At 52.6% G+C, this 21,454-nt stretch overlaps 1 protein-coding gene and 1 long non-coding RNA gene across 3 annotated transcripts; one reads left to right on the top strand and one right to left on the bottom strand.

Moving 5' to 3' along the window:
* Window positions 480-13,936, bottom strand: STAT6 (signal transducer and activator of transcription 6). Its single transcript, XM_005680308.3, has 22 exons — window positions 13,683-13,936; window positions 10,623-10,759; window positions 10,072-10,210; window positions 9,725-9,808; window positions 9,186-9,324; window positions 9,031-9,083; window positions 8,710-8,858; window positions 8,001-8,132; window positions 7,686-7,874; window positions 7,263-7,350; window positions 7,014-7,136; window positions 6,278-6,370; window positions 5,737-5,943; window positions 4,453-4,547; window positions 4,220-4,356; window positions 3,753-3,899; window positions 3,466-3,529; window positions 3,250-3,360; window positions 2,633-2,725; window positions 1,783-1,848; window positions 1,544-1,672; window positions 480-1,453 (listed from the first exon to the last, which is right to left on the bottom strand). Exons 2-22 carry the CDS (start codon window positions 10,736-10,738, stop codon window positions 1,264-1,266), a joined length of 2,544 nt encoding a protein of 847 aa, XP_005680365.1. The 5' UTR covers window positions 10,739-10,759; window positions 13,683-13,936; the 3' UTR covers window positions 480-1,263.
* On the top strand, window positions 13,884-20,297 carry LOC102180828. Of its 2 annotated transcripts, none has more exons than XR_001295688.2 (3): window positions 13,884-13,993; window positions 16,124-16,239; window positions 18,521-20,297. It is a non-coding gene; the product is annotated as an uncharacterized LOC102180828 (long non-coding RNA). The 2 variants fall into 2 exon arrangements; XR_001918070.1 differs by lacking the exon at window positions 13,884-13,993 and adding an exon at window positions 14,449-14,528.

Below are 21,454 nucleotides of genomic sequence, written 5' to 3'. Positions count from 1 at the left end.
GGCTGTGGGTGGGGGAAATAGAAAAGAAGCAGCAGGTAGGGCCCCCAGAACATCAGGGGGACCACACACCTGAGTCTGGACCCCAAATTCACACTCTGCCTCCAGGCAGGACTGGGGGTGGTGAGCCACCAAAGCTACAGCCTGATACGCAGATGTTGCAGCCCCGTAGACCCACGTGAGCACAGTCATGCCCAGAACTGAGTACATTTGGGTTAGAATACGTCCAAGAGGCCAGCATACTCACTGGGGTCTTGTGTGCAGTATCTCATACTTGCTAACTTGTGTTGTCACACAGGCAAAGTCAGAGAGATCAATGTTCTATGTAGCCATACAACTAACATGGGTGACATCCATATATTAACATGTCCCAAGTGCACATGCTTTCACCTGGCTGTGCACAGATGCAGCCCTTATACTTCTGCACAATCACACACACGTATCCTGAAGCCTGCAGCTGACTGACAAGAATCTGGAGCTGGTTGGGACTTGTTTTTTTAATCTGGGCAAAAGCCACATCTGTAACCAAATGTACAGTCCCCACCCTCCCTCCCTCCCAGGGTCTCCTGAACTGCTTCCCATCTCTCCAGGGCTGGGGCCTAAGCCCATACTGCCATCCTCAGTCTGTGGAGCAGATGTGTGCATGTGTGGGTGTTTCCACCCGTGAGTGGTGAGCCCCAGCTTGGGGCAGGCAGAAAAATCCCCCCCTGCCTGCACCTGTGCTCTTGTCCAGCCCTCTTCCTGCTGAGTGCCATCTTCCAAGGAGAGCTGTGTGTGTGTGTGTGTGTGTGTGTGTGTGGGTGGTATGTGTGTGTGTGCATGTGCTGCCTGTGCAGTCATGTTGGGGTGTGTCTCACTTGGAACCTGAATTTCCCTTCCACTATCTGGGAGGGAAAGGGTAGGGGTGTGTTGGAAGGGAAGGAGTAGGTATGTTCCACCCAGCTGTGTGTGTGTGTGTGTGTGTGTGGTGTGTGTGTGTGTGCATGTGCTGCCTGTGCAGTCATGTTGGGGTGTGTCTCACTTGGAACCTGAATTTCCCTTCCACTATCTGGGAGGGAAAGGGCAGGGGTGTGTTGGAAGGGAAGGAGTAGGTATGTTCCACCCAGTGTACCTTCTCTTGGCAGTCTTTTCCTTCTGAGCAGGGAGTGGGTGGGGAGAGGAGGACAAACCCTCCCTCTCTGCTGTTGGGCAGGAGCAGGGGCGGGTGCCCAGAGCAGGCCTGTGGGGCAGGAGAGTGGTCTCTCTGGGCTCCGCCTCCAGCTGGGATCACCAACTGGGGTTAGCCCTTAGGTCCAAGTGGGACATTGAGATCCCAGACTGCCCGTAGGGGGAGGGCTGCAGGAGGGGTTGGGCTCCCAAGGACCCTCCCCCTGACTCCCCTTGTCCCTCCAAGAGAAGCTTGGTAAGGTCCTGTTCAGTGGGAGGCAACAAGGGCGGGAACATATCTTCACGGACCCTGCAGGGAGGAAGTGGAGAGCCAGTGGGATAGGCATGGTACCCACACCTCAACCCCCCACCCAGCCTCCACCCCCAGGCTGACACTCACCAGGTGCCTTGAGGGAACCCTCCCACTGGCTGGTTCAGGCAGCTATCTTCTGCCATGGTCACGTCTGAGCAGAGCAAGGGTTCAGGGCTGGACACGGCATGATCCTGAGGTGGGCACGGCAGCAGGCCCCTGCCAGCCCCAGAGAAGTAAATGAGGTGGTGATGGGGGTCAGGGTGGGGTTGAGGCTGGGAATGAATGAGGAGCTTGAGCTCAGGATGGGAGTGGGGGTGGTCACTCACTGCGGGTGAGGTTGGTCAAAGGGCAGGCTCATCTGGCTCAGGTTGGGAGGCATTGGCAGGTGAGGTCTGGAAGCAGGAAGGGGAGGGCACAGTCAAAGGAAAGCTGGACCAAGGCAGCTGTTGCAAAGTCAAGCCTATTGAGTAAGGAAACTATTTCCAGTTCCTCATCCTGACGGCATCACCTTGGGCAAGTCATTTCTACCTGTGAGTTTGGTCCTCTTCTCTGTATAAATGTTATTATATGCACTGGGGACTGGAGCGGGGGACAGAGGAAGGATAGATTAGCTAATATCTGAACTCTGCTGGTTCTAAGATCCCACCTCTACCTCAGCTCCTATGGGGGGAAGATGTCCTGCCTTGACTGAGAGTCAGTAAACACCTGAGTGCTACCTGGAGAACAAAAATGTCTATGCCACTTCCAGGCCAGAAAGATAAATATATACAAATCAAGGTAACAGAAAAATGACAGTAGATTTCAGAGGCAGGAGAGAGAATACTAATACTTGCATAGCTCTTACTAGGAGCCGGGTTCTACGTTTAGCTTTATACATACTACTAACTCAAATTAACCTTCACAATAATCCTGTGAAGCAGGTATTATTATCATCATTATTCCATTTTACAGATGAGGCATCAGAGTTAAGTAACTTGCCCAAAGTCAGCAAGTGGTGGAGCTAGAATTTGAACCTGGATCTTAACTATTAACACCTCAATGGAGTGGACAGAAGAGACACAGGTGTTGGCTTTTTGCCACCCCTTTCTCATTGAAGAGCCTCTCTTCACAAATACAAGTGCCAATCCCCACTGCAGGGGGTGACCCAACCCATTCCCCAGAGGTGACCCCACTTACTCCTGGAAGGCTGGCAACATATTGACTGATTCTTCCCGGGGGAGGGCTGGATATGAGGGGATGGAGTGAGAGCGTGGTGGGTACACTTGGGGCCTAGGGAAAGAAAGCAGACTCCTGAGGCCAGCCCTTCTCCTGGACACTCCCAACCCCCTACCCAGGAATCCTGGGGCTTCCCTGGGGGCTCCATGGTAAAGAATCCTCCTGCCAATGCATGAGACATGGGTCTGATCCTGTTGCAGGAAGATCCCCATGCCATGGAGCAACTAAACCTGTGCAGCACAACTATTGAGCCTGTGCTCTAGAGCCCAGGAGCCACAACTGCCCTAGAGCCCACGCTCCGAAACAAGAGAAGTCACCGCCACAAGAAGCCTGCGCACTGCAACCAGAGAGGAGCCCCCACTCGCCTCAACTAGAGAAAAAGCCTGCCCAGCAAGGAAGACCCAGCAGAGCCAAAAATAAAATAGGCTTTCAAAATTCTATTTTTAAACAAAAGTTGGGGGATCCCTTTCAAGCAAAGGAAATTCCCTACTTCAACCCCCAGGGCCAACTCTCCCCATGCCCATGCTGAATGCCCGCTGGCACAGACCACTCCCAGTTCTATCTCTGAAGCTTCTTACACCATATCTGGGCCAAGCTGCAGGTTCATGGAGGAGTCAGGGGCCATTCCAAGATCGTAAGAGGGCATCATGGTAGGCATTTGGGGCTCTGGGGTGGGAAGTGGCTGGTCCCTGGAGGAGGGGAGGAGGCATGTGTGACTGACCAGGGGTTGATGCCACACTTCCTGCTTACAAGTAAGTATCAACCCCACCCTCCGTCCACACCAGCACACTCACCTTTCCACAGTCATCTTGATTGTAGCTGGGACATAACCCCTGCCATCCTTACCCATCTGTTCAGCTATTGTGGGGAGGAAAGGAGAGCCATGGAATGCTTCCGGGTTAGGGAGGAAGGGAGCTGGAAAAGGTGAGCATGGATGATGGGCAGGATCCAGAAGCAGGGAAGTGACAATGGAGGAAGAAGTCAGGGATGACACACAGCAGGTGGGGTGGGGGTAGCCAGGAGCAGGGAGGAGGTGGACCACAGAAGGAGTCAGAGCTGCCAGCCCCGGCTCACAGCTCACGTTTGTAGTGGCTCCGGAAAGCCTCATCCTTGGGTTTCTTGGGGTAGAGGTTTTTGAGCTGAGCAAGGTCCCGGATTCGGTCCCCAAGTGAGCGAATGGACAGGTCTTTGGCAGAGAATGGCTGGATATTCTCTATCTGTGGAGAGCCTAAATAAGGAATGAGGCCATGAGTCCCCTCTGTCCAGACTTGCTTCCCCTTCCCCAACCTACCCCGATGGTTGGACTCATTCTCAGTTTACCAAGGCAAGGAGAGGAGGAGCTGGGGTGAGGGTCCCACCAGTCCCCATTCCCACCAAACTCCAAGTGAGAAGGTAGAAGTTTAGGCCACAGAAGGAAGAAGAGAAGTTGAACCTAAGGAAGAACTTCCTGAAGATCATGGTTGGCATCAAAGAAGGCCAGGACCTTTCTCAGAAGAAACCCCTGAGGGCACAGGCACAGAGGCAGAGGACTGGCGGGGGTGACCTCACCATCCTGGCCTCGGATGACGTGGGCAATGGTGATGCCCCCAATCTCTGAGTCACTGAACCGAAGGAGGAAGGTTCCATCAGGTTCGTTGAGAAGAAGGCTAGTGACGTACTGTTTGCTGATGAAGCCGATGATCAACCTGGCCAGGATGAAGGAGAGGATGTGGGTGGGGGTGTAGCATGTGGAGCAGGATCTGGAGGCCCAGATCCTCAGGTTACCAGGGGCGGGGACTCACCGGTCCGACCAGTAGCTCCGGAGACAGCGTTTGGTGAGATCCAGGACACCATCAAACCACTGCCAAAAGGTGAAGCCACGACCCAGCAGGATCTCCTGTGGGCAGAAGGGAGCCGGTGTGAGCAGGAGCGGGCCAGAGCAGGAGTCTGGCTAGGCCAGCCACTGGGCTGTGAATACCGACACGACAGAGTCACAGGACTGAGGGGCCACCCTGCACATGAGACCCCATCAACGACAGTGGCCGGCACTCAAGCTTCCCATGTGCCAGGCACTAGTCCAAGCTCTTGCCATAAATTACTGTATCCAATCTTTACACATCTATGGATGAAGATCTCATGAGTATCCCATCTTACAGATGAAGAAATGAAAACCTAGAAAGATCAAATAACTTGCTTCTTTCACAACCAGTGAAAAGTAGAGCTGGGATTTAGTCCAGGAAGTCTGGCCTGGGCCCCCTCATAACCACTGTGCTCCACCCCCTCCTGAATGAGGCCTGGCGGAAGTGGTGTCCAGAGAAGGCAGCTTGCAGGATGTAAGTGTCCTGCTCCCTTTGCTAACACATCCTCTGGTCGTGTGGGCTTTTCTTTCTTCCTTTTTTTAAAAAGAGATCAGTACATGACAGCTTTGACTCAGCTGGTCTTCAACCAAGACACCCAGACCTCCATTGTTCCCTGTTTTTGTAACAGATCCAGTCCTGAGCCACCTTATTTTGGGTGCTGTAAAATGTAGTAGCTAAGAGCAAGAGTCAGAAATAAGGCCTCACTTGCTAGGAGGCCTTGGAGAAACTACTTAACACCTCTGAGCCAGTTCATCCTCTATAAAATGGGTATAATAGTACCTACCTGAAAGAACTCTTGTGATGGTTAAGTGAGATAGCATACATACAGTGCTCAAGTACAATTTGGCATATACTAAGCTGTCAACTCACGGTTGCTGGTGTTATTGCATTTGTCCCTGTGGGATTTCATCCTGGTTTTTGCAATAAGAACTATTTTCCCAATGGGTCAAAGTCATTTTGAATCAAAGCTGTGTTTACACACAATCTGGGTGAGTCATGCAAATCACTAGCAAAAGGGAAGACAGAGGGCCCCCAGACAAAAACTAGGGGGATGCCAGAGAGCCAAGGGGTTTTCCTGCCTGGGCCAGGGCAGAGGCCCTCCTGATGAACATGGCGGGGCACTGTGAAAATCCTAGCAGTTGGTCCCTGGGCAGAGGTTGGGGAGCCCCTGAGTGCCCCAGGGATGAAGAGCTTGGGGGCGGGAGGTCCAAAGGGCAGGGGAATGACCTTGTTGAACTGTGACCAGGACACAGAACGGTGCTGGAAGGCCTCCATACTCAGGCTGCTGTCACTGAAGATCTTCTGGGCCAGGAAGAGGAAGTGCTCTGGGAGTAACCCCCGGTTGGTCCCCACTTCAGCCATGAACTTGAGGTTCAGAGTTTCACACATCTTCTCCCAGGGCACCCGCTCAGCCACCACAAAGGGCACGCGGTCCTGGGAGGGGAGGGGAGAAGGTGAGGAGCCTCAGGCTGACATAGCCATTCCTTCTCAGAAGGGCCTGCATCCTCCCCCCCTTCCCAAGACTGTCCCTCGACAGCCTTGTCCCCCTGAGTCAGCCCAAGAAAAACGGTGCTTTTCCAACAGTAGTCTAAAGTGCCACCACAGAATCAGTGTTAAGATTGGCACAAAAGGAGGTCAGAAGGACAGAAACAAGTCTCTGAGAAGGAGTTATGGCCACTCTCATGCGGACATACCAGCCACCCCACCAGCCTACACCCACACCCCAGGTTATAGCCCCTCCTTCCCCCAACTCCGGGTCTTGCCTCACCATCTCAGAGAAGGCATTGTCCCACAGGATGGTGGCTTTGGCGTTATTGTCTTGGTTGCCATGGACGATGACCACCAGGGGCAAAGACAGGGCCTGAAGCAGGTGAGGAAAGGGAGCTCTTGGTATTGGGGGACAAGGGGCCTCTGCAGAGGGCTGGCTCTGAGGGTGCCCAGAAGCTCCTGAACTCCCACCACATAGTTAAAAATTCATGGTGTGTGATCAAGTGCTTTCTGAAGCTGAATTATGGCCTCCCTGCTGAGACGTGGTGAGGAGTCAGTGCTATAGAGTCAGACCTCCAGGTTTCAAATGCCAGCTCCAACATTCAGGAGCTGTGTGACCCAGGCTAAGTAGTCAGTCTCTGTGTCTCAGTGTTCTCATCTGTAAAATGAGGCTGGTAAGAATAACTCCCTCATAATGTTAACTGTGCAAACCCTGCATGTGTGTGCATGCGTATGACTTAAAACAGTGCCCTGGTCTAAGAAAAGTGCCTCAATGCCTTAGCCATTGGCATGGCTAAGGAAAATAGTTCTTATTGCAAAAACTAGGACACAATCCCACAGGGCCACATGCAATAACGCACACCATCATTCCCTGGAGTGTGCACTTGAGTTCTCGTCCTCCCCACTCCCCCTGGAGCCCCAACATGCGTGAACCCCAGACCCACAGGGTACAGGGGATTCATGAGTGAGGATCCAGGCCTTGGTATGTGGCCGGGGCACCTGGGACCCAGGCTCACCTGGAGCTGGATGGGAAGTTTGTTAGGGCCGAGCGTGAGGCTGGTGGAGAAGAGCACAGCACACTTCTCCTCCGTGACAGACTCGGTGCCCTTCCGCTCACACCGCTTGATTTTCTTCAGAAGCTGGGGGATGGGGTGAGGGCAAGGAGGATGAAGGCAGAAACTGCGTCTCCTGGGCTCCCCACACCCTCTTGAGGACACTTGCCTGGCCTGAGGATGCCCGCCCACTGCTCCCCAAAGGCCTCTCACCAGGTTCTTGAACAGCGCAGAGCAGCAGTTCCCAGGAATGCTGTTCTCCAGGGGCACAGTGTTGTTGATGATTTCCCCGGTGCTTTCTCTGCCAGGGCAAGTCAGAGAGGGGCTCATCCCGACTGGCCCAGGAGTGGCAGGAGCTTGAGTCCACAGGTGAATGGCCTAGACTCTTGGTCCCTAATCTCCATCTCCCTACTTGGGTTCTTGAGGGAGAAACCCCCATCTTAGCCAAATCAGGACGCTTCCACCCCATTCCAGCGCTGGTGGGTCCCTCCCCACCCTCTCCCTTGATGGTTATACAGGGCCCCCATATCCCACGGTCCTCCCTCCCCATCATCACCCAGCCCCCTTCATTGTGCTGGTCCCCCAGGCCCCTCTGGCCTCCATCACCCCCTCAGGCCCTCTCCAGCCCTGGCTTACGCTCCAGCTCCAGGCCCCTGGGGCATGCTCAGCTCCCTCGCCTGCTTCTCCGTGACCATGTCGGCCCTGACCAGTGGAGGCTTGGCTGGGGCCCCCAGGAACCGCAGGCCCAGCAGGAATCGAACCCCGGCCTGGAACTTGGTCTGAGTCTTCAGAACCTGGGGGGGCTGCTTTTCCACCAGGAAAGAGCTGGGAGGAGTAAGGAAGACACAGGGAAGTGAACAGCTGGGTCCCTCTGGGCACCGCCTCCCCCCTAAAACTCTGACCCTCCTGCTTCCTTGGGGTCTGCTCTCCATCAGGCAGGGGGTCTCATACCTGGTGACGAGTGTGCGCAGGACTTCATCCAGTCGGCTAATCAATGCTGCCCGGGTCTTGGGATCAAGCTCCCCACCAGCTGCCCCCACCTCCTGCTGCAGCTGGGAATAAATGTCCACCAGGCTCTCACACCTGGGGCCACGACCATGGTCAGGGGGCGCAGTCTTCCATCCTGCTCCCGGCCCAGACTGCCCCTCACCCCTCAACCCAGGAAGAAAGCAGGATAGTGTGTGTGGAGGGTTGGGGATGAGCAATGGGTGTGACTGCAAGGCATCGGGGCTGAAGGGGTGGTGGGACATGCCTTGGCTCTGGGGCAAGGTTCCCGCTCAGTGCCTGGAAGCTCTGTGGAAATGAGCTGCCCTTTCCCCAGGGGTCTGATACCCAGGTCCGAGGCCAGCATGCATGATGCTTTTGCGCACATTAAAAGATGCCCTGCCCAATAAACCAAAAGGATTCCCAGTCCTCTGGGCATGGAACTCGAAGAAAAAAGTATAGGTTGGAGGAATGTCTGCTCATGCTGGGTCAGCCTGGTGCACGTGTGCAAGACATGACCTGAACAACAGTAAGGGTGGCTCTGCTGGATCTGGCTTCTCCGAGTCTTGGCCCACCCCGAGACCCTCTGGCCTGACCTCTCTCTCTTACACCTCCAGCAGGGAGAGCAGGTGTCCACCCCCAGCGCATCCCGCTTCCCTGTCAGCCCTGCCCCCACCTCTCTTGTAGTGGAGCCAGGCTCTCCTCAAAGGGTGCGCCATTCCCTGCCAGCTGCTGTTGCCGCTTCCATATCTGGATCCTCTTCAGCACCAGAGCCTGAGCAGCTTCCAGCTCGCCAACAGTCTCCTGCAGCAGCGTGACCAGGGCCTGTGGGCAGGTGGGGCCTGAGCCGGAGCCACACGCTTCCTCTTTGCCCAGCTCTGGAGGGTAGGCCTCCCTTTCTCACCTCTCAGAGGACTACTCACCATCCCTCCACAGATCTGAGACCCTCAAAGTGTGCACTTTGAGCTCAGTCTCCACGTCTCAGTCCATGACTCACCTCACTTGGCCCAGTCCCGTTGGCAGGCGTTTCTATCAAGCTGTGCAAAGACACTGAGGGTAGGGGCAAAAATCGAGGTGCAGATAGATTTGAGAGGTTCAATCAGGGTTGAGATCCAAGAGGGGGTCGCTCCCACACACTCCCCAGAATCCCACCTTGGCCAGCCTCAGCTCCAGGCTGCAGGGCCTCCCGGAGAAGGCGGGTCTCTCCCGCCCGGTGCTGCAGCCTCCGTAGGACTGTGTTAAACTTGAGTTCCTCCTGCTTCCAGTGGAAGGACATTGGCAGGTGGTGGAACTGCAAGGAAGGACAGGCGACAGGTGAGATACTCTGCCCATCCCTTTTCACTCAGCCTCCACTCCCCAAAGGGGTGCCCACTGCCGTGCTCTGTAGAAAACAGACCACTTCCCTTGTCTCGCTCCTTTCTCTTCCTTGACAGTTCTTCCTGACATTTTGGAATCTTCTGGAGATAACAGCTCTGTATCACTTGCCCCAGACCCCTCACTACCCTCAGCTCCTCACTGGAATCTTCTCTGAGCTTAACTTGGGGCTCACTCTGAGCCCAGGAACATCCTTTGATCATCTTGGACCTAGAACACGGAGCTTTTCCTGAACTTCAAACCCCTTCTAATTTCTCATGGCTCAGGCTAAAGTTCCAGGGGGTTGAGTTGGGGTGGGAGGTGGGGTATCACAATACCTGCTCCATAACAGCTTTTTTTTCACCTTGAAGTATGTGTCTGCAAGTGGCCACCAGCTTCAGGGGGTCCCTCTGATATATGGTCTAGAAATGAAGAGTCGTAGATGGGGTTATCCTTGCTCTTACTCATGTCATTCTCCCTCACCAATCCCCCTCCCCATTCACACCGGAACTAAAAGGCAGCACAATCATGGACTCCAGAAGTTTGCATGCATTTGCATGCTTTTAAAGTCTAATTTGCCTGCTAGCTAACAACTAACCAGAGGAACACCAATTTCCTTCCAGCATCCAGTGCTCACCCCAGCTCCGGGCCCCACCCTGGCCCTGGCCCTCCCTCCTGCCCCCACCTCCAGAGTGTTGATGTGTTGCACGACGGTGCTCCCCTCCCCCTGCTCTCCAGCTGAGGCCTGAAGACGCTGGACAGTGGCAGAAAGTAGGGCGCTGGCCATGTTGCAGCAGAAGGTGTCTGAGCCGACAAGGAATTCCCTGCAGGAAGATCAGGATGAGGCCACCTCAGGTCAGGGCTTTCTCGACTCTACTGTCTCTTCACCCCACAGCAAACAGCTCAGGAGCTCCTTCCCCCTCTTATCCTCCATCCAGGCCCTCCATAGTCCTCAGCTGTGCCCCATGTTCCCCAATTTTCCAGCTGCTGTGGGTGGTGCCCGTGCCCCAGCTCTGACCTCCCTCCTCTTTGGCTCAGGTTCCTAAGGGGGTGGGGAACTCCACGTGTCAACACGCTGTAGTCTGGCTGATGCGGTACAGACTCCTGGCTAAATCTGGACCGCTCCATGTGGAATAATGAGTCCCAAGTCTCAAAATGGGATGAAGAAAACCTAATGAGAAGGAAGGTAGGTGGGGCAGGCCCTGGGGGACTGATAAGGGGACAGCTAGGACTCACCAGGGCTGGTTCTCCAGCCAGTCACCCAGGAGATGCCGCAGGTGTTGAGGAAAGTCGACATAGAGCCGCTGCAGTTTTTCTGGGGGCATTTTGGAGACCAGACCCCACAGAGACATGATCTGGGGTTTGGAGGGTGCCTAAAGAAAAAGAGAGCTTCCCTGGTAGTTCAGAAAGTAAACAATCTGCCTGCAATGCAGGAGACCCAGGTTTGATTCCTGGGTCAGGAAGACCTCCTAGAGAAAGGAATGGCAAAGCCACCCTAGTATTCTTGCCTGAAGAATTCCACAGAGGAACTTGGTGGACTACAGTGCATGGGTTGTGAGACTCGGACATGACTGAGCGACTGACACTAACACTGAAGAAAAAGAACAAGGTTACTTGAAAGCTGGCCTTTGGGGGCAGCCAAGGACCTCCCATAGACAGCCCTTTCAGAGACCATCAGCACCACAACTCTCAGCCAGGCTATGTCAAACCAGGAACCTCTTTGGCCAATGCCTGAGACAAGGTATTTTCTTCAACAGTAGGCCTGAGGGTAATGGAGTGGGAAGAGCTGAGCTGCAGCCAGTTGTGGGTGTGGGTCAGGGCCGGGTGGGGGCGGGGGGTAAGAGACAGGGGCAATGCGGCAGTAGGGAAAGCTCTCTGAGAGAAGGCAGAGAATGTGGGTTGTAGCTCTAGACCCAGCTCTGATTCTGTTGGCAGGAAACCTCCCCTTGAAACTTCTCTGGTGGTCTAGTGGCTAAGACTCCATGCTGCCAATGAAGGGAGCAAATCCCTGATCGGGGAACTAAGATCCCACATGACCTGTGGCATGCTCACCAGATTTTAAAAACAAACAAACAAAAAGAAACCTCCCCTCCGTGGACCTCAATCTTCTCATCTATAAAATATGAGGCTTGGGTAAAGTATGAACTTTCCAAATTTTTTAAAGAAGTAGACCATTTTAGCCAGTTATGTAAAATTTGAATTTCTCTGTTGAAATCAAGTGTGGTAGACCTGGAATTCTACAACTTCTTGCTTCCCTCTCTCCACCTCTGGACCCCAAAGGTGTCCCTGGAGAAATCCCTCAAAATTCTAGGGTTCCATGAAGCAATCTGAAAACTGCCTGGCTAGATGAAGAAGAAGATGGTAAAGTAACAATAGCTATCATTCATTAAGCACTTACTATGTACGAGGCATTACACTGAGTGCCTTACCTCACTAGAATCTTGCAACAATTTTTAAAATATAAAATTATCCCGTCACAGGTAGAGAAACTGAGCTCAAGGAGGTTCTCCAACTTGCCAAGGCCACTCTGCAAGCGATCCGAACCCAAGTGGGGATAAACCACCACTCTGTGCCCTTAGGATCCCTTCCGGATCCAGATCTCATAATCCCAAGAGGAGGGGGACATGGAAGGAGAACTGAAGAAGAGGAGATGGAGCAAGAGGAAAAGTAGAGAGAACTCAGGAAGGAGAAAAAGTGAGGTTAATTAGCCTGCAGCAAAAAGCCTGGAAGAGGGGCGGAGAGGCTAGCGGACTACAAGGAAGAGAAGGAAAAGGGGCAAGAGGCAAGGAGATGGGAGAATAGGGAGGAGGTAGTTGCCTCCCCATCCTAGGTGGACTGCAGGGCAGAGTGGGTAAACCAGTGGTTCCCCAGGGGTCTCTCAGTTCATGTTTCTCTTCCCAGAGATGACAGAAAGGATGGGGATGGAAACTCCCTAGGTCTCCCTCAACCCACTTAGCCCCAAGTTCTGCTGCGGCACGTTAGCTTCTCCCCTCTCCCAGGACTCCCAAAGGAACAGAGAACAGAGAGGCCCCTTTTCTGGAGATCCGTGCTCCTCCCCCAGTTCCTATATCCCCCTGAACTCTTTTCTCCCAAAGGCAGAATCCTCCCCCTCCTGCTCAGGGTCCTTTCATAGACCTTTCTCTACACCCACCTTGGGGTGGGGCACCTTTTGGTTTGTGTTTCAAACTTAAGGGAGGACTCCATTCCTCTCTTCCCTCTTTCACTCCTGTTTCTCAGGGTGCTCAGACCTTTGACCTCTATCTCTACCCTACTGGGGGACCGAGGTGATCCCTAAGTCAGAGGCAGCTCCCCTTTCCTCCATATCCCCTAGATTAGGAAGAGTGACCAGCTTCCTGGCATGGCCCTGCCTTCAAATCTCCCCTACTCCATCCTCAGACAACGAGGGGCCAGACTTTCCCCCACTCCCAGCCAATAACCAGGCTGGCTCAATCGGCCAGCCAGGCCAGGGGCATCTTCTGCTGTAAACCCCACAGAATACCGACAGGGAGGGAGGAGCCACGGCCTGGGGGGGGGGCGGGGCCCGCGTTCCCTTCCCCATGGGGAAGGGAAGTCCAGGATCTTCATCAGCCCCGCTTCGTGGCCTAAACTTCACCTCAACCCCCGACATTCCTGGGCCCTCTGACCGTGGGACCACAGGATCAGACGTCAAAAGAGCTTCTCTGAGTTGTGTAGTGTGTGTGTGCTGTGGTGGGGGCGGGGAGGGGCGCGGGGAGGCGGAGCCAGTTGGGCACCGGGAGGGTTAACTCCGTGACGCCGCCGGGCCCAGCGTGGAGCAGTTTTGAGGGGGAAATTCCCCCTCCTCTGGGGCACCATGAGGTTCTACTTCTGGGACACGCTCACCCGCTGGCCACACCCTTGAAGAGGAACCTTTGTGGGGGGCCCGGATAGGGGTCTGTGGAGGACCCACTGCCCCCTGCCATCAGTTTTCTATAGGGAGGGGCGGCCACTTCCCCCAAACCCAGAGGGCAGAGGGGCACCTCCTTGCCCTCCTTCCCCTGCCTTAACACGTCCCTGGATTGCGGGGGATGGGGTGTGTGGAAAAAGTGACCCATGCTGGGGAGGAGCAGGGCAAGTGCTGGGCCTGTACCCACTCCAGATTCCTCTGATATTTCGAAACTGCCAAAACTCAGTAACACCAGCCACCAGCCCCAGCTGAAACAATTTCTTGGGGACCATCCATTTTGCCCAGGCAGGATCCTGAAAAGCACTCCCCTCCGCCCCCCACATTGGTAGTCAGAGGCCCCCCACCCTCCCTCCTTGGAGGCATCCCCTCACCTTGGCAACCCCTCTGTTGTCGTCTCCCTCTCTCAGCGGGCTCTGCCAGGCCCCATGGGTCTGTAGCTCTGTCCAGCGGGTTCAGGACTGGCCCTGCTAGCACCCCTCCTCCTCCACCACCACCAAAAAGAAAACACACACACACACACACACACACACACACAATCCTCTCCCGTCCTCCCTCTTCAGTGTAAGCAGTGGCTGCCCCAGCCCGCTGTTTCCGGCTTCTCCGACTACCCAGGTCCCTCCCTGGAGCTCTGACGACACAGAGAAGAGAAAGTGGGCTGGAGGAGGAAGAGGAAGAAAGTGGGGTGAGCATGTGTGCCTCTGGTATGGAGTAGGGGAGCATGGGCTGGGAGGGGGAGCCAGGACTGGGGCTTGGGGGCCCCTGGCGCCAGGCTGGAGGAAAGGCTGATCCCCACTTACTCTGTCCCCCATCAAAAACAATCAACTTTCCTCCAGAAAGTCACCTAATATCAAGCAGAGACAAGCCACCCCAAACTACAGCTCCCATACTCAAACTCTTGCAAGGGCCGGAGGTTTGGGCTCAAGAGGGACTGGGCTCCCCACCCCCCCGGTGGGGGGTACGGCGGGGGGCTCTGGAAAAAGAAATCCCTCTGGCCCTGTGCTCCCTCCAGTGGAAGACCCTGAAAGCGGCCGGGGAGCTGGGACTCCTCGGTTCCCCTCCCTGCTGGGTGGGGAACGCCCTAGAGGTCTCGTGACCCGCTGATGGGAGGGAGTGGGGGAGGGGGCTGTGAAGCTCACAATCCTGCAGGCCTCCAGGGATGCCTGGAACTGAAAATCCTTTCCGCCACCTCCTCATGGGGTACTACTCCGGGGACCCAGGTAGGAGCCAGCGGCAAGCTGGAGTTGCTGCCCGTAGGTTCCCAAGGGACAAGTTTGAATATGAGTCTGCTGTGCAACCTTGGCAAAGTTCCTATCTGTTTCTGGAGTAAACACTGAGACACACCCAGAAATAAACGTGCATGTAGACAACTTCCCCAGCCAGAAGGACACTCCCTCCCACACACACACATGCTTACACACACGTGCAGGCAGGCTCACAGACATGTCAGCACTCAGAGCCACATGTAGTCACAAGGACACACACTCACACGCACAAGGCTTGCTCAGCTTCTGAGTCATCATTGTCACTACTGGATGGTTTTTGAAGCTTTGGCTGAAGGAAGAGCTGGAGGAGGCCAAGGGACCTTCAAGCCCCCAAACCTGAGAGACGTGTATGGGGAAAGGGTGGTCTCTGAGGAGCAGTAGAAGGTGGGAGGCAGTTTCTACTCCCCTCCTCTCTCCCCAAACAGGGCTGGGCTCAGGGGCCAAAGCCAGGCTTATGCTGCCCCCTGGTGTCCCATCTGATTCCCAGAACCTGGCTCCTCCCCCTCCCATCCACGTGGATGGGCAAGTATGTGCAGGTCGGAGTCCCCAGCTAGGCAGAGGGTAGGAGTTAAGAACTTGGCCCCTGGAGACAGGCTGCATGGGTTCAGATCCTGCCAGCACTGCTAGCTGCACAACTCTGGGCTGTTTTGTGCTTCAGTTTTGTTGTCTGTAAAATGGAGCAAATAATAGCCTTAACTTACAAAGCTGTGAGAGTGAAATGCAATAATACATGTGAATGATGCCTGGTACACAGGAAATGTTAGACGTTATTTTATTGTCCCAGAACTAGCCAGGCAGGAGAAAGACAGAAGAGCCTCTATCTTACATAGGATCCCCAGATTTGAGGGTAATATTAATGCCACAAAGGCAGAGGCTGTTGGAGGTGTGTGTTTATATATTTATTGTGTCTGTAAGGCAGCCAGTTGGAAAGGAGGGAGAGCTGGGGCGGAGATGGCAGGCAGGAACGCTGTCCTTGGGTTTATACAGCTGGCAGTGCTGCGATCGATCACAATATGTGCACAAAGGCGCTCACGACACGTGCATTCTGTGTGCGCTCCACTCTGCCTGCTGACATCCAGAGACAGTGACTAAACTTAGGCCTTGCCACCTAGGGGTCTCCAGAGGGCCGTGTCCCTCAGAACTTTGGCAAGAGGAGAGGAGGCATGAACTTGAGTCTTTAACTTTGACTCCCTTGGGGGATAGGAAGGTGAGAAGCACATACAAATAGTAAAACAGTATTTATTATCATCTTCTCTAACTGATTGCACAAATGGGGAGACTGTGATGTCATCAGAGGAATTAAAGGCATATCTGACGTGGATCGAACTCCACTTAAAAGCTTTGTGACTGTGCGTCAACCTCTCAAATGGAGACAAGGCTTGTACCTACTTGACACAGCCTAGGCCAGGGTGAGGTGTTGAGGGTGCTGAGTTGGAGGAGGTGCTCACCTTCAGGTCATATAAGTGTGGAGCTGGCTAGACTACTGGTAACCCCTCCCCCACTTGCATGACCCTGAGAGCTGGTTCCTTGCTCGCCTCCCCCTCCTCCAGGCCCTGCCATCCCACCAGTGGCTGTGAAGAATGCAGGAGGAAAAGCAGAGAGAAAAGAATGTTGCAGTCTGGGAACTGCAGGTTGCAACCCAATAGTGAGTCACGAAATCAATCAGGTGAGTGTATTTTTCTGCTGAGGCAGGGAGTTAACCAACCAAAGGAGTTCACTCTGTCAGAGTACCGAAGGCTAAAAGTCCAAGATCAGTGTGTTGGCAGGGTTGGTCCCCTCTGAGAACTGAGAGGACTCATTCCAGGCCTCTCTCCTTAGCCTGTGCATAGCCATCTTCCTGTTCATGTGTATTCTCCCTGCATGCAAGTCTGTCTCCAAATTTCCCCCCTCTATTGCCAAGCCACATAGGATCCTGTTCCAAGACCAGAGGTCGAACCCAGGGCCCCAGCAATGAAAGCACCAAGTGCTAACTACTGGACTGCCAGCGAATTCACAAATTTCCCCTTTTTCTAAAGACACCAGTCATATTGGATTAGGGCCCACCCTAAAGATTTCCTCTGTAAAGACCGTATCTCTGAATAAGGTCACATTCTGAGGGACAGAGGGTACCTCCTATGAATATGAATTTTTGAGGGATATATGATTTCAACATACTAATATATGAATTTTTGAGAGGCACAGTTCAACCCATCACAGTGAGTCTTGACCACCACTGTTTAAAAACAAAGTAGAATACAATAGAAAATACCAGAATGCATGACACAAAGTAAGGATAGTTCAGTTCAGTTCAGTTCAGTCACTCAGTCGTGTCCAACTTTTTGCGACCCCATGAATCGCAGCACGCCAGGCCTCCCTGTCCATCACCAACTCCCGGAGTTCACTCAGATTCACATCCATTGAGTCAGTGATGCCATCCAGCCATCTCATCCTCTGTCGTCCCCTTCTCCTGTGAAATTTGTTTCACTTTATATATTGATTTGAGTTCTAGGTCTTGATGGAAAAGATACTTTTCAGTGCTCGTTGTGGTCAAAAACAAAGCGCCATTTGGGTGTTGGTAACCATCACATGGGGCTTCACTGGTGGCTCAGTGATAAAGAATCCACCTGCCAATGCAGGAGACACAGGTTCAATCCCTGGGTCAGGAAGATACCCTGGAGAAGGGCATGGCAACCCACTCCAGTATTCTTGCCTGGGAAATCCCATGGACAGAGGAGACTTGTGGACTATAGTCCATGGGGTGGCAAAAGAGTTGGACATGGAAAAAAAAAAAAGAGAGAGAGAGAGACATGGTAGCGACCAGACAATAACTATCACATATCACTTTGTATTGCTTTTTAATTATCATGGGGTACATCCTTCTCTGACAAGGAAATAAGCTCCTGGAGGGCAGAGGCATGTATCATCCTGTAAACACTGCTATGCAGCTAGAAAAACCAAGTTTATCCGTGCTAGTCAATACAAAGACTACCATTTACCTCGTGTTTACTGTGTACCTGGGGTGGGCTGTTTTACATATACTCTCTTATATGAGGACTAAACTTAGTGATGGATTAAAGGCAGGGGCTTAGTACATTTCACAGCCAAGATGAATGCAGGCCGCATTCAGGAGCACTGGACAGCAGCCTGGGATTTGTAGGTGGGAGACTGAGGGATCAGAGGAAAAGTTCACAGAAGTGTGGGAAGTGGCTTTGGGTCCCTAGGCAGCTGTGTCTCCCAGGCCTTTGCTCTTCCCCCCAAATTTCCATTCACCTTGATCCCAACTCACCATTTAGATTAGAGGGAACAGAGACTTGTCAGTTGGAAACTCCTCCAGTTTCCTGCTCCCTGACAACAGACATTTCAACAGGCAGGAGAGCCTGTCTCTTCCCCTGCCTGAAGGATGTTCCTCCATCTGTGCTCAGGACCTCACCTGCCTCCCCGGGCACTGTTCCAGTCATTGTCCCCTCTGTCCTCCAAATCTCCTGCCTCTCATTCACTAATTATTGCAGGCCATCTTCTTTTGGTCACACCTCACAGCTTGCAGGATCTTAGTTCCCTAACCAGGGATTGAACCTGGGCCCTCAGCTGTGAAAGTGCCAAGTCCTAAGCACTCGACCACCAGGCAGTTCCTTATTATAGCTCTTAACCCTCAACATACAAACACATTCAAATCCCTCCACCTTTAAAAATGTGAATTGAATTGGTAGCAAGCAATCTTCCCAAAATCTATGTCCAGTCAATTCAGTAACAATTTGTTGGGTGTCTGTTCTCAGGCTTTCATAGCCAAGACAGGGAGTCAGATTTGTTAACAATGGTATCTTATATCACAGCCCAGCATCATTAGGACTGTGCCTCCAGTGAAGCACAGATGCCATGGGAGCCTGTGGGAGGGGCACCTCAACTAGGTTAGGGGATAGCAGAGATCAGGGAGGTGACGCCCAAACTGAATCTTTTTTTTTTTTTTTTAGAAACAGTTATTTTCCATCAACCAGATTTCCGTTTTGGTGGAAGTTTGTGGACGTTCTACAGGTGTTTGGAAGAACAGCTTACTCAGTGGTGGTTACTACCCATTCAGTGGCCTGAGCGGTGGAGCTGCAGACCATTCTTCAGTGGGAGGCGGAGCACTCCAGTCTTCAGTGGGAGGCGGCGCACACTCCAGTCTTCAGTGGGAGGCGGAGCACTCCAGTCTTCAGTGGGAGGCGGCGCACACTCCAGTCTTCAGTGGGGAACTGCTGAATAGGCACGGAAGGCGCCTACACACCTTCGGACCAGTCTGTTGCCTCAGGCTGAGTAGCAGTGAACTCTGGAGCTGGAGCAGCCCATTCACCCTGAAATTCCTCCTTGGTCACAGCCTTCTCAGCTGCTGCCTGCTCTTCTTTTTCAATCTCTTCAGGATCTCTGTAGAAGTAGAGATCCGGCATGACCTCCCATGGGTGCTCTCGGGTGATGGTGCCACGCATGCGCAGAACTTCCCGGGCGTGCATCCACATCAGACCCGCTGAGTGCGCTCCCTTTTTAGGATCTCAAGTAGAATATACGAACTGAGAAAACAGAAGAGTCAAGTACTGCCTGAAGAGTTAGAAATATTGAAGAAGAGAGAAAAAAAAAGGTTATTTTTAAAATGTTTTCGCCTCTGCTTAAATAAGCTCTCATTCCTTAAAATCATACTTTTGTAGCAAGTATTACTATCCAACTCCACTCATTGGCCAGAGACCCTTGTGGTGTTAGTGAAAAACTTGCCCCTCGTGTAAAACACTACCTACGCTTGTGAGTTCATTGGCCAGCGGCCTCAACTCCAAGCTCTAACAATGTGCAGACAAACTGAATCTAAAAGGGAAAAAAGAAGTTATTCAGGCCAAGAACAAGAGGAAAGGTACATCAGGAAGGGAGTCTAGCATGTGCAAAAACATGGATGCTGTGGGAGCATGGTACCTCTGGAAATGGGTGATAGGTGGCAGTGGGGAACAGCAGAGGATTTAGGGCAGGTGGGCAATATGATGAGATTGAGTAGAGAGACTACCCTGGTTGCAGTGTGGAGAATGGATTTGAACAGTAAATCTGAAACCGGGAGAACTGTTCAGAAGGTTAATAATAATGAAGAAGAGTACCATATGGAGGAGGAGAAGTGAAGCGTTGTGGAATCAACCTGGTTAGGAAGAGAAGTAAAGACAAGAGCCAGTGGGAAAGGAAAGAATAGAATCAAGGAACTGGAAGTCTCAACCAACCTAAAGATCAGACTTCCTGGGAGCAAGAGAAGGAAGGAATTGAAAGGTTGGCATATGTAGTCAGAGACAAAGGGGTGAGATTCCACTGAGCTCCCTTGGGAGGGTGTGGTAGAGGTTGTGGCTATGGGAGTGAGTGGCTCTGGCAAAATGGAAGTGAGTCATTGGAGCTGAAGAGACCAGGGTGCCGCTGGACTACCTGCATGAACATTGAAGCCACCTGGGTTTGCTAAAGACCTGAGGTGGCAAGGAAGACAGTGAATCAGATGCCATAGTCTTTCTTCAAGGAGAGTGGGCAAATGACCGGGACATCAGTGGATGGCGGCAAAAGTAATAACTAACATTTAATGAGAGTTTATGTGTTACTTCAATTCCTGCTTTTTAAATCATCCAAGAACTGCACATTTTATCCTACAACAGTACTATGAATTAGAACTATGTGCCCAGTGTGGTGAAGTGAAAGTCGCTCAGTCATGTCCCACTTTTTGTGACCCCATGGACTATACAGTCCATGGAATTCTCCAGGCCAGAATACTGGAGTGAGTAGCTGTTCCCCTCTGCAGGGGATCTTCCTAACCCAGGGATCGAACCCAGGTCTCCCTCATTGCAGGTGGATTCTTTACCAGCTGAGCCACAAGGGAAGCCCAAGAACACTGGAGTGGGTAGCCTATCCCTTCTCTAGTGGATCTTCAAATCGAACCAGGGTCTCCTGCACTGCAGGCAGATTCTTTACCAACTGAGCTATCAGGGAAGCCAAGTCACTAGTCAAATGTGACTATTTAATTTTCATTAAAAAAAAAAAAAAAACAGTTCTTGGGACTTCCCTCATGGTCCAGCAGCTAAGACTCCACGCTCCCAGTGTAGGGGACCTAGGTTCCATCCCTGGTCAGGAAACTAGATCCCGCATGCTGCAACTAAACTTCCCATGTTTCACAACTAAGACCCAGTGCAGCCACATACATACATAAATACACAAACATTAAAAAACAGTCCCTCACATGTACTCGCCACATTTCAAACACTCAGCAGCCACATATGGCTAGTGGCTACTGTATTAGCACAGACATGGGACATTTCCTTCCATCATCACAGAAACTTCTGTTGGATAGTGCTAGTAGCCCTTGTTTTACAGATCAGGAAGCTGCAGTGTGGAAAGTTTAAGTGATCTGCCCACAGCCGAAGAGCTGGCAAGCGAGCTGGGATTCGCATCCAGTTAGTCTGGCACAAGCCCTGTTGCCCTTAAGCAGTATGCCACACATCTTGTCAACGGAGCGTGCAATAGCTGACCCTTAAAAGGAAGAGGAATTTGTATGACTACCAAGGCAAGCACTGATGATGCCTGCTCAGCAGCGAGTCTTTCTCCCTGGTTGGCAAAGTCTGGATTATATACAGGTGTTCCCCTCCCATGCATTTAGGGGATGAATCTCATTGGTCTTACCAATCATGGTGTTTCCATTGTCCTGGCTAATAGGAGTTTGTGGGGAGCTTGGAAAAGATTTTGTTTTACTTCATTACGAAGACTACATGTGATGTCTGAGGAAAGAGACCATCAGCCATTGAGGACAGAGTAGCAGTGTGAAGAGGTAGAAAACTCTTAATGAATCAAGCAGTCCCAGGTCTGTTCTAGAACTCTTTGTTCAGTCTACTTTAATTGGGTCTTCTGTTACTTGCTGCTCAGTG

This window comes from Capra hircus, chromosome 5 (genome assembly GCF_001704415.2).
Source record: "Capra hircus breed San Clemente chromosome 5, ASM170441v1, whole genome shotgun sequence".
Classification (NCBI taxonomy): domain Eukaryota; kingdom Metazoa; phylum Chordata; class Mammalia; order Artiodactyla; family Bovidae; genus Capra; species Capra hircus.
The sequence above is the reverse complement of the archived record's forward strand: the minus strand, read 5'-3'. Positions and strand labels throughout refer to the sequence as shown.